General features: G+C 47.8%; 1 protein-coding gene across 3 annotated transcripts in view; it reads right to left on the reverse strand.

The window, feature by feature from the left end:
* Positions 1 to 13375, reverse strand: part of PRKACB (protein kinase cAMP-activated catalytic subunit beta) — a 122117-nt gene that overhangs the window by 78637 nt on the left and 30105 nt on the right. Inside the window, exon 1 of one of the 3 annotated variants that reach the window (XM_063938970.1) lies at positions 6551 to 6746. The exons of 1 other annotated variant lie outside the window; for it this stretch is intronic. In XM_063938970.1, the coding sequence (XP_063795040.1) occupies positions 6551 to 6731 (181 nt within the window). In that variant the 5' untranslated portion in view covers positions 6732 to 6746. Of the gene's footprint in view, positions 1 to 4571; positions 4710 to 6550; positions 6747 to 13375 lie in introns of those variants that run through there. One more of the 3 variants, XM_063938972.1, reaches the window with a different exon arrangement.

Genomic DNA, 13375 nt, shown 5'->3' on the forward strand with positions numbered 1-13375 from the left:
TTCTTACACCTAACATGTCTAAGACCGAGCTGATCATCTTCCCTCCCTCCCGCATAACCTCACCTCCTACAATCTCATTATCTATTGATGGCACTACTATCTCCTCTAGCCCCCAAGTGCGCCGTCTTGGAGTAATCCTTGACTCCTCCCTCTCCTTCAAACCACACATTCAGTACCTCTCACAAACCTGCCGTTTTCATCTAAAAAATATTTCCAGGATCAGACCCTTTCTGACCCAGGATGCTACTAAGACTCTTATCCACTCACTGGTCATCTCCAGACTGGACTACTGTCATCTGCTCCTGACTGGCATTCCTGACAAATACCTCTCTCCACTCCAATCTATCCTCAATGCTGCTGCCCGGCTCATTTTCCTCACCAAACGCACTACGTCCACCTCTCCTCTCTTACTAGACCTTCACTGGCTCCCCTTCCCTTTCAGAATCCATTTCAACCTTCTCACACTCTCTTACAAAGCCCTCACCCACTCCTCTCCCATCTACATCTCTGACCTTATCTCCCTTTACACTCCCACCCGTCCTCTTCGCTCTGCTAATGCACGTCGACTCTCCTGCCTACGGATTACTTCCTCCCACCTCCAAGATTTTTCACGTGCTGCACCACTTCTCTGGAATTCCCTACCTCTCCCCCACAGACTCTCCACCTCTCTACAAAACTTCAAACGGGCTCTCAAGACCCACTTCTTTACCAAACCCAGCCAAATCTCATCCTAACCCTCTGTTCTACACTCTCCATGTACCCCATCTGTCTCACCCCTGTCTGTCTTCCCTCCCCTTTAGAATGTAAGCTCTCACGAGCAGGGCCCTCTTCCCTCATGTGCTTATCCTTTTCTTACTTTAATAATATTCAACTGCACCAAATCCAGCAGTCTTCTGCCACCTGATACTTATTCCAGTGTCATCTGCTGATGTAACTATGTTTATTTACCCTGTACTTGTCCTATATTGTCAACTGTAAGTTGCTGTTTTCCTGTTTGATTATTTGTTTATGTACTCTGTAATTGGGCGCTGCGGAACCCTTGTGGCGCCATATAAATAAAGGATAATAATAATAATAAATCGCCCCCTTGTATACAGAATGCAGCAGTCAGAGTGCATGTTACAATGTTGTCGTCTACTCCTTCCCACCTCTGAAATTGGAAACAATTTCTATCCTTAGCCAACTGAATGGCAGAGTAGGCACTGTACATAACACAGCACTCTGATGAAGAGGGAAAGAACAGGGTAATCAGTGAGCATGTCCTGCTTACAGTATTTCCCTAGTAGAACAGACTTATTTTTTCCCTATATATTTTAACCCATTGTTTAACTTTTCTGTTTTATAACACATGCGGATTATAACCACTTCATCAATGGAAGAGACATTTATAATGCACTACTTATGTATAGGCTACAGCCGATCTTACAAGAAGGCCGGACATATACAGTATGTTTCTCAGTACAGATGTTGGGTGTTACATGGGTGTCCTATATGTATGTAGGGGTATATGATATACTAAGGGGAAAATGTATGTACAAAAACTATAAAACATATGCGCTATGCTTTGTGCGCAAAGCGTCACATCAAAAACGTGCCCTTCAAAATAAAAATGTGCCCTCTTCAATGATCAGCACTCTGCCCTAAAAAAATCCTAGAGTGAACACTACGCTGTCCCACCCAAACACCAGGATGGCGGAATAAGCCCCTTTCCAAGTGTTCAGAGGAACCTGGACCTCACGGAAGATGGAAGCCTGGGACGTGTTCTAGGACAAAAAGGGGAGGAGTGGGACATAACCATTATCTAGACCTTGGTTCACATTGAAAGGACAGGTTCTAGATCTGGGTCCAGTTCTAAGGGGGCAGGGGTTTATATTGTGCCGCGGCGATGCTCGGCTGCACATGTATCCGCCATATACAGTACTGAACAACATCCCATTGCACCGCCAATCAGCTCCTAACTTCCATGTCACAGGCTGGGTTTGAAAAATGACAGGAGTGGATTGGCTGGTGCAATTTATCACTCACGGTGAAATGTATTACTCATTGATAAATAAGGGCATTAATATGTAATCTCAGCGTTGAAGCTATCCTGTTTGCGAGGAGGTGTGCCCTCCTGAGGGATCGGGGGATAACCGATCTGGCCGTACTCCAGTCCTCGCTCGCTCAGTGCCGTCCTCTCCTCTCTGATTGTTGCTGTACTGTATGTTAACAGCAGATATCGGTTTATGGCAGGACAGGAGATTGGTGGTGATCACGCACGGCTGTATTCTGGTGCACTGCCGTGTACTTCTGCTAGTGCCACACACTGCTGTACAACAGTCCTTGTAAAGACCGGCTCTAAGCGGCGAGCACCGTTCTGCAAGACACGGTACTTGCTGTACCCCGGTAACACACACATAACAGCGAATACCGATTTATTCCCTGGCCAGAACACTGAACGCAGCATCCCAAGTCACTGCCCAGCAATGAGCTCAGTTGTGCACCAGCCATAGGCACCAGCAAAGAGGTGCTGCAGCAGCTATATCTACACCCAGCAGCAAGCATATCAGACCCCAGTGAAGGCGGTGCCAGCACATAGTCTCCGACACACAATGGCACTTACGGTTGAGGAGTGCCAGGTGACCGGGTACCACCAGGACTGTATACACCGTAACAATAGCTGTAAAGCCACAGATAACGGATGGGAGAATGGACATGGGGTACAGCAACTGGGAATTATCACTCCAGGGGTCCAGCACACCAAGCGCCGACACAAGGGGGTTGATTCAATTCGGCAAAAGTTGAATAGCGCCGGGAGTTTGCTCCCGACGCTATTCAATTCAGCTCCAGTTAAGTCGGCGATGGCCCGTTCTCGCCGACTTAACAGGTAGTTTTGTCGGGAGAACGGGCATTCTCCGACTGAACTACCCACGGCGATGAAGATTCCCGACAGAATCAGCCTCGCGCCGGCCGCGCCGCAGCACTTTTGTAGGGTTTCTTCTATCATCCCCCGGGGATGAGAGAAGAATTCCCGACAATTGAGGGTCAGTCGTCGCTGTATTGAATAGCGCCGGGAGCAAACTCCCGGCGCTATTTAACTGTTGCCGAATTGAATCGACCCCAAGGCGACACAGCTATTAAACAGTAATAACATCATCAATGAATTGGTCTTTTCATAAATATTTGAATAGCTTTGATTTTCCTGCAAAGTATTTTACAGCGTTAAAAAAAACAATGTCTGAAAACAACCAGAGGACGGGCGCTGCTGGGATAAAGAGTAAGAGGTGGGTCGGTGTCTTTGTTTGTATAATCAGAGGCAAAGCAACTCATTACACTAAAAGCCTACGTCTAATCACACAGTAAGCCAAGTCTGCCACTTTAATCTGCGGCCACGTGCTCTACTGAACACTCATTACAAGCTCACAATATTAAGGAAAAAACAAACATTAAAATAAGAAACTTCACATTATAGAATGTAAGCTCTAACGAGCAGGGCCCTCCCACCTCATGTGCCTTTCTTACTCTTACTTATACCACCATTACATAACCCCAAACCCCTCGATTTTCTGCCTCCATTATTAATATAAATAAAATACATACACACACATATATATATATATATATATATATATATATATATATATATATATATATATATATATACACACACACACACACACACACACTATAGTGTCGTCTGCTGACGCAGCCATGTTTATATGCGATATACTTGTCCTATATCATCTTTTACTGTAAGTCACTGTTATCTTGTTTTGTGTTTATGTACTCTATTGGGCGCTGCGGATCCCTTGTGGCGCCAGATAAATAGTAATAATAAATAACAGAACCGAGAGCAAGGGTGCAGCCAGTGACTACTGTAGCCGCTGAGCAGCAGAGGCTGGCAGGCCAGCTGGTGATAAAGGTTTGCTAGGCCTGGCATAGGCAGAGACTGTAGGATCAGGAGGAGTATATAACACCCCCCCCCCCCTCCCACCCCCCCCAATATCGCTATTTGCACCGATGCAGAGAGAATGCTATAAGTGCATTTGTCACCAGGGCTGAAGTCGGTCACACACGGTAAATTGCCTGTAGATCCTCTCCTGGCACCAAACGTATGCCCAGTAATAACTACATCCTGACCAGCGTCTGATGGGGATTCTCACGGATGTCTACTGGGACGGACGGACGATCGCACTGGGTGATGACTGCATCAGAGTGTGAGGTCACCATCTAATGATTCTGCCTATCTGGCCACATACTGCAGACTGGGCTACACGGAGCCGGACATACACCTGCCCCAGTGGGCTCTCGGGCAGATACCTTTGCCCAGGCTAGGTGTGACATTAACCGGGGGGGGCAAAAAGCTCCTGACCGAAAAAATTACTTTTCAATGATGCAATTGTATTTTTGTTAGCAGTAATTCTCCTATATATCACATCACTGCCATCACAAGGCAGCTGCACCCTGAATATGCAAAAGGCTGCACTTCTCCAGGCTGGTGCACATAAAACGCGACCTCTCCATCAGGAATACCGGCAGAGCAAGACACACAGGTACGTGCCTAGGATAGCAATGAGCGGCGCCGTACTCACCGTTCATGCTGACAAGCTGGCCCGCGGCACCATATTGCTGGGCAGGGAGTGTGTAATGCACACTCGGCAGGAGCGATTCTGGAGGTGCACTCGGCTTATTGGTGCTACACGCCACCCTGCAGGCACGCTCCTAGATTTAACCGTGCGCTGCCCAGAACGCACAGCCAGCCTCGTGCAATGCCTCCCGAGCACCGACACCTGGAGACACATCCCCGGAGAAGCAGGAGTGAGATGCACACAGCACCAGGAAAGGGTTACACCAACCACATGAATTCGGCAGGGTGTTTCCATGACAACACAGGCTCAGTATGATCAGTTTATTTGTAGCCTCCCCCGTTATCCTCAAAAATCTAAGCCCCTATTGTCGTGACATGAGCGACATGCCATAATTACAGGGGGGGGGGGACCTCCCCCTGCGGCTCCAAATATTCCAGGCACGTGACCAAAGTAATGGGAAGAGTGGCATATAAATTGTTACAATGTAGCCAGCAGAATGCTACCTACATATCCACAGATGACTACATGCAAGGAAATAATACATATATTATAGATAGACTCAGTCCAGTGCTCTGCAGGGTAATAAAAGTCACATCAGTCCCTGGTGCGGCTTACAATGTCATTTGGGATGTCACCCACTGACCAGGCTGATTTTGCCCCTAAACCCACCAGTATGTGTATTTGGGGGGTGTTGGATGCTGGACTTAATGGGTAAATATCATTAAATACAAAACCAGCTGCTTTTTTTTTTTTTTAAATATGGATTTACCCTTTTAAAATCGCTTTAAACACTTGGTAAATTTACCCGTAATGGTCAAATACCAATTAGGGGTAACGCTTCAGCTTTTACCTGTGCCCTATTGTAATTTCAGCCATAACACGTCCCAGTGATGTCATACCCATCCCCACAGATAGGCCACTCATCCGGAACGTTGCGTTGGGGAGAATACATAAATAAGGTCAATTATAGCAAATAGACAAGCATGTCATGGATTTGCAGCAAAGTGAGCCTGCAGGAGAACAAGTGCAGCAATCCCCTTATATAATGAATGAGCGGAGGATGGTTCGTAGTAACAGGCTGCTTTTGGGGTCACTATGATGGCTCTGTCCTTTATACCCGCACCGCTGTGTGTGCACCAACCCAGCACAGGCTATGCTTACAGATCATTGTCTTACATGGGGAAGGGGGGGATATTACATATATGGGACACGGATCAGAAGACGCACAAAACGCCTTCCATACACCGGCGCAGGCCTATGGAGAGAGTACCGGCTGCTTGGAAGGCTGAAAGGGACGATTATTAGTGCCTCGCACTAGTGTGGAACTCTCCCCACACACTTGCGCTGTCCAGCTGGTTAGACGTGTCTTTCTCCAGCACAGATACAGCGTGTAACACCCCGGCCAGCTCAGGAAGCCCCGGGGCAGAACGGCTTGTTCCTTAACCCTTAGCTCTGGGTGCAGATACACAAATACCAACGTAGAACAGAGAACTTAAAACAAAACCCCCCAAAAAACACTTTAATAGGACGCAATTACTGATCTGCCCAATCAACAGGCAGGAAACCTATTATTTCTTTATTGTACAGAGTAACAATCCATACAGACTATAGCGTAAAAATTATCAAAATGTCATTTTAAAGAGCCCAACAGACTGGGTAATGGAGTATATAATGTACATGAGGGGTACATATATAATGGTTACAGAGCACCCGCTTACGCACGGAAGGGGCCATTACTCGCACCAACACCACAACAGATTTGCAAACACGCTGCAGATTTCTAACAAGAAACAGAAAGGAGAGAACAATCTCACACTTCCCATAAGAAAACCCAGCGATCTGGAATTGTGTCCCCTAAATCCTTTTATAAATGAGAAAAAATGACAAATTGAACGTCACAATAGTTTGCAGAAAGTAAAAAGCGCACACACACGACAAAGCACAAACACCCCGGCGCCCGCTCCTGTACCCGTCACACTTACTTGCTCTGTCCCACTGTAGGGTGCTCTCAGAGACCAGCTGACCCTCATGCTCCAATGCTGCCCTCTGCTCCTGCAAGCCGCCCTTCCCGTTCCTATTGAACAGTCTGTTTGCAAACCCCTCTAGTTTCTGCAGGGCCGTAGACGTCCCTGCGGACTGCAGGCTGTCGCTGTAAGACGCCATACATGGAGAGAGGGCCCCAGCACTGCAGTCGGGGTGTTTGGTAAGATGGCTGTAGGGAACTCAAAAACTTCAAAAGAAAAAAAAAAAAAAAAGTTGCAGAGAAACGTGCGACTTCCTGTATGTCTGTGTGCACGAAACCACTGCAGCTACTGGTTCCTCCAGAGAGAGCCTCTGCGAACAGTGTTACTGCTGTCACCTTTCCATTACTAACTGCTCCTAAATTCACCGTGATAACAGAAGACTAGCACCAAACACAGGCGCTGACATTCTATTTCTGCCGCTAGTCTCCATTATTAGACAGCAGAAGCGGAAGGAAACAATCGCTGCAGGTTCTGCAAAAGTCCAACACCGGCAGGGCCTATAGGTCTGCAGGCGAATCACTGGGGGGCCTGTGAGACAAAGGGAGGAGTCTGGAGAACACCCCCCCCCCCCCCCCCCGTGGCACCAGGGGGCACCATCTCTGCGGAGCGCAGAAATCAGCCTACGCTTGGGGAAAGCCACCTATCACGCCATGACACCTTAGCCATACAGTAAAAAGTTGAAAGCAAAGAACCATTGTAATTAAGTCCTATAGAAATAAGTGGCTCATTTCCTTTTGTGTAACAGGACATTCATTAACAGTATTAAAACGCTGCAGCTATTCAGACAACACAACCAGGCGCTTCAACCCCTCCTAGCGTGATCCAGGAACGTACCAGCCCATGAGGATCCTCCATTTAATAAAGCACATTGCAAAAAAGAAATGTTTTGCAAAAGACATGCCACAGGGCCCGCCACTACAGCAGCCGGTAAAACGCGCGTGTATAATGGCCTGCATAGCAGAGGGAGGGGGGCTGGGGACAGGTGTTTGCGGAGAGGTATAAATAGTAAATCGGGGGCCAGGTTAGATAAACCCTGGTCGCTGAGATGACTTAAACAGGTGCTCTGGTGCTGGACACTTTCCTATAGGACCCCTTCCCTCAGCACAGGATGCCAGACCCCTTCCCTCAGCACAGGATGTGGGCTACTGAGAAAATCAGGCTCTCTGGTGCGCTTTCCGGGAACCATTCTAAGGGGGCTATTCAAATGTTTGTTCTTTAGTGATAATTAAAGGGCGCCCATTGCTGCTATTCAATTGTTCTGGACGCACTTTAAGTATCGCACCCAGTTAGACAGGCTATAGCCGCGTAAAGCTGCAAAATCCATCTAAACCAACGGGCATGACAGGGAAAAGTTCTGTTTGGTCACCCAAAATGACGACTTTTCCCACACTTTAGCTCGAATCCTCCGGACGTGTGAGCCGAGAGGTGACTGTCGCGGCTAATGGACGTCTGATCAGCGAAACATTTGAATAGCTCCGATGGACGCCCATGGGGGCTAACAATCTCTCCGACAATTGAATAGCCTCCTTAAGGCACAGGTAGAGCTAGGTCGGAAACACGAGAACGTTGCTGAACATGATTACAAGAAGCATTTGCTGATGTGAAACAGGTGATGGATTCTAGGACATCGCACGTTGGTGAAACGCTTTTCAGCAGGGATTGCAGTAGCGCCGCTCCCAGCGCATGCATAATGTCAGGCTGAAAACCGCTCGCTGTAAATCATTTTTTTCTTGGACTTGGTGCTCTAGCACCTAACAATTAAAAATATCCCATCTAGATTGTAAGCTTACGAGCAGGGTCCTCCTACCTCTATGACGGTTAATAATCAGTTTCATCACTGCTGTTTGTAAAGCGCAACGGAATTTGCTGCTCTATATTATCATCCTTTATTTATATGGCGCCACAAGGGTTCCGCAGCGCCCAATTACAGAGTACATATGCACATAATCAAAACAGGAAAACAGTGACTTACAGTTGAAGACAATACAGGACAAGTACAGGGCAACTAAGCATAACTACACCAGTAAATGACAGAGATAAGTTCCAGGTGGCCAAAAAACTGCGAGATTTGGGTAGGTGAGGATTATTAAAGTAAGAAAATAAGATTTTACTTACCGATAAATCTATTTCTCGGAGTCCGTAGTGGATGCTGGGGTTCCTGAAAGGACCATGGGGAATAGCGGCTCCGCAGGAGACAGGGCACAAAAAGTAAAGCTTTTCCAGATCAGGTGGTGTGCACTGGCTCCTCCCCCTATGACCCTCCTCCAGACTCCAGTTAGGTACTGTGCCCGGACGAGCGTACACAATAAGGGAGGATTTTGAATCCCGGGTAAAACTCATACCAGCCACACCAATCACACCGTACAACTTGTGATCTAAACCCAGTTAACAGTATGATAACAGCGGAGCCTCTGAAAGATGGCTTCCTTCAACAATAACCCGAATTAGTTAACAATAACTATGTACAATTATTGCAGATAATCCGCACTTGGGATGGGCGCCCAGCATCCACTACGGACTCTGAGAAATAGATTTATCGGTAAGTAAAATCTTATTTTCTCTATCGTCCTAGTGGATGCTGGGGTTCCTGAAAGGACCATGGGGATTATACCAAAGCTCCCAAACGGGCGGGAGAGTGCGGATGACTCTGCAGCACCGAATGAGAGAACTCCAGGTCCTCCTTAGCCAGAGTATCAAATTTGTAAAATTTTACAAACGTGTTCTCCCCTGACCACGTAGCTGCTCGGCAAAGTTGTAATGCCGAGACCCCTCGGGCAGCCGCCCAAGATGAGCCCACCTTCCTTGTGGAGTGGGCCTTTACAGATTTAGGCTGTGGCAGGCCTGCCACAGAATGTGCAAGTTGGATTGTGCTACAGATCCAACGAGCAATCGTCTGCTTAGACGCAGGAGCACCCATCTTGTTGGGTGCATACAATATAAACAACGAGTCAGATTTTCTGACTCCAGCTGTCCTTGCAATATATATTTTTAATGCTCTGACAACGTCCAGTAACTTGGAGTCCTCCAAGTCACTTGTAGCCGCAGGCACTACAATAGGCTGGTTCAGATGAAATGCTGACACCACCTTAGGGAGAAAATGCGGACGAGTCCGCAGTTCTGCCCTGTCCGAATGGAAAATCAGATATGGGCTTTTGTAAGATAAAGCTGCCAGTTCTGACACTCTCCTGGCCGAAGCCAGGGCTAGAAGCATGGTCACTTTCCATGTGAGATATTTCAAATCCACCTTCTTTAGTGGTTCAAACCAATGAGATTTTAGAAGTCCAAAACCACATTGAGATCCCACGGTGCCACTGGAGGCACCACAGGAGGCTGTATATGTAGCACTCCCTTAACAAAGGTCTGGACTTCAGGGACTGAAGCCAATTCTTTCTGGAAGAAAATCGACAGGGCCGAAATTTGAACCTTAATAGATCCCAATTTGAGACCCATAGACAATCCTGATTGCAGGAAATGTAGGAATCGACCCAGTTGAAATTCCTCCGTCGGAGCACTCCGATCTTCGCACCACGCAACATATTTTCGCCAAATTCGGTGATAATGTTGCACGGTTACTTCCTTCCTTGCTTTAATCAAAGTAGGAATGACTTCTTCCGGCATGCCTTTTTCCTTTAGGATCCGGCGTTCAACCGCCATGCCGTCAAACGCAGCCGCGGTAAGTCTTGAAACAGACAGGGACCCTGCTGAAGCAAGTCCCTCCTTAGAGGTAGAGGCCACGGATCTTCCGTGATCATCTCTTGAAGTTCCGGGTACCAAGTCTTTCTTGGCCAATCCGGAACCACTAGTATCGTCCTTACGCCTCTTTGCCGTATAATTCTCAATACTTTTGGTATGAGAGGCAGAGGAGGAAACACATACACCGACTGGTACACCCAAGGCGTTACCAGCGCGTCCACAGCTATTGCCTGCGGATCTCTTGACCTGGCGCAATACCTGTCCAGTTTTTTGTTGAGGCGAGACGCCATCATGTCCACCATTGGTCTTTCCCAACGGGTTACCAGCAAGTGGAAGACTTCTGGATGAAGTCCCCACTCTCCCGGGTGAAGATCGTGTCTGCTGAGGAAGTCTGCTTCCCAGTTGTCCACTCCCGGGATGAACACTGCTGACAGTGCTATCACATGATTCTCTGCCCAGCGAAGAATCCTTGCAGCTTCTGCCATTGCACTCCTGCTTCTTGTGCCGCCCTGTCTGTTCACATGGGCGACTGCCGTGATGTTGTCCGACTGGATCAACACCGGTTTTCCCTGAAGCAGAGGTTCTGCCTGGCTTAGAGCATTGTATATTGCTCTTAGTTCCAGAATGTTTATGTGAAGAGACGTTTCCAGGCTCGTCCATACTCCCTGGAAGTTTCTTCCTTGTGTGACTGCTCCCCAGCCTCTCAGGCTGGCGTCCGTGGTCACCAGGATCCAATCCTGTATGCCGAATCTGCGGCCCTCCAATAGATGAGCACTCTGCAACCACCACAGAAGAGACACCCTTGTCCTTGGAGACAGGGTTATCCGCAGGTGCATCTGAAGATGCGACCCTGACCATTTGTCCAACAGATCCCTTTGGAAAATTCTTGCGTGGAATCTGCCGAATGGAATTGCTTCGTAAGAAGCCACCATTTTTCCCAGGACTCTTGTGCATTGATGTACAGACACCTTTCCTGGTTTTAGGAGGTTCCTGACAAGCTCGGATAACTCCTTGGCTTTTTCCTCCGGGAGAAAAACCTTTTTCTGAACCGTGTCCAGAATCATCCCTAGGAACAGCAGACGAGTTGTCGGCATTAACTGGGATTTTGGAATATTCAGAATCCACCCGTGCTGTTTTTAGCACTTCTTGCGACAGTGCTAATCCCATCTCTAGCTGTTCTCTGGACCTTGCCCTTATTAGGAGATCGTCCAAGTATGGGATAATTAATATGCCTTTTCTTCGAAGAAGAATCATCATCTCGGCCATTACCTTTGTAAAGACCCGAGGTGCCGTGGACAATCCGAACGGCAGCGTCTGAAACTGATAGTGACAGTTTTGTACAACGAACCTGAGGTACCCCTGGTGTGAGGGGTAAATTGGAACGTGGAGATACGCATCCTTGATGTCCAAGGATACCATAAAGTCCCCCTCTTCCAGGTTCGCTATCACTGCTCCGAGTGACTCCATCTTGAACTTGAACTTCTTTATGTACAGGTTCAAGGACTTCAGATTTAGAATAGGCCTTACCGAGCCATCCGGCTTCGGTACCACAAAAAGAGTGGAATAATACCCCTTCCCTTGTTGTAGAAGAGGTACCTTGACTATCACCTGCTGAGAGTACAGCTTGTGAATGGCTTCCAAAACCGTCTCCCTTTCGGAGGGGGACGTTGGTAAAGCAGACTTCAGGAAACGGCGAGGTGGATCTGTCTCTAATTCCAACCTGTACCCCTGAGATATTATCTGCAGGATCCAGGGATCTACCTGCGAGTGAGCCCACTGCGCGCTGTAATTTTTGAGACGACCACCCACCGTCCCCGAGTCCGCTTGAGAAGCCCCAGCGTCATGCTGAGGCTTTTGTAGAAGCCGGGGAAGGCTTCTGTTCCTGGGAAGGAGCTGCCTGTTGCTGTCTCTTCCCTCGACCTCTGCCTCGTGGCAGATATGAATAGCCCTTTGCTCTCTTATTTTTAAAGGAACGAAAGGGCTGCGGTTGAAAAGTCGGTGCCTTTTTCTGTTGGGGAGTGACTTGAGGTAGAAAGGTGGATTTCCCGGCTGTAGCCGTGGCCACCAAATCTGATAGACCGACTCCAAATAACTCCTCCCCTTTATACGGCAAAACTTCCATATGTCGTTTTGAATCCGCATCGCCTGTCCACTGTCGCGTCCATAAAGCTCTTCTGGCCGAAATGGACATAGCACTTACCCGTGATGCCAGTGTGCAGATATCCCTCTGTGCATCACGCATATAAAGAAATGCATCCTTTATTTGTTCTAACGACAGTAAAATATTGTCCCTGTCCAGGGTATCAATATTTTCAATCAGGGACTCTGACCAAACTACCCCAGCACTGCACATCCAGGCAGTCGCTATAGCTGGTCGTAGTATAACACCTGCATGTGTGTATATACTTTTTTGGATATTTTCCATCCTCCTATCTGCTGGATCTTTAAGTGCGGCCGTCTCAGGAGAAGGTAACGCCACTTGTTTTGATAAGCGTGTTAGCGCCTTGTCCACCCTAGGAGGTGTTTCCCAGCGCTCCCTAACCTCTGGCGGGAAAGGGTATAATGCCAATAATTTCTTTGAAATTATCAGCTTTTTATCAGGGGCAACCCACGCTTCATTACACACGTCATTTAATTCTTCTGATTCAGGAAAAACTATAGGTAGTTTTTTCACACCCCACATAATACCCTGTTTAGTGGTACCTGTAGTATCAGCTAAATGTAACGCCTCCTTCATTGCCAAAATCATATAACGTGTGGCCCTACTGGAAAATACGGTTGATTCGTCACCGTCACCACTGGAGTCAGTGCCTGTGTCTGTGTCGACCGACTGAGGCAAAGGGCGTTTCACAGCCCCTGACGGTGTTTGAGTCGCCTGGACAGGCACTAATTGATTGTCCGGCCGTCTCATGTCGTCAAACGACTGCTTTAGCGTGTTGACACTATCCCGTAGTTCCATAAATAAAGGCATCCATTCTGGTGTCGACTCCCTAGGGGGTGACATCCTCATATTTGGCAATTGCTCCGCCTCCACACCAATATCGTCCTCATACATGTCGACACACACGTACCGACACACAGCAGACACAC

The sequence above is a fragment of the Pseudophryne corroboree genome, chromosome 9 (genome assembly GCF_028390025.1).
Source record: "Pseudophryne corroboree isolate aPseCor3 chromosome 9, aPseCor3.hap2, whole genome shotgun sequence".
Taxonomy (NCBI): Eukaryota; Metazoa; Chordata; class Amphibia; order Anura; family Myobatrachidae; genus Pseudophryne; species Pseudophryne corroboree.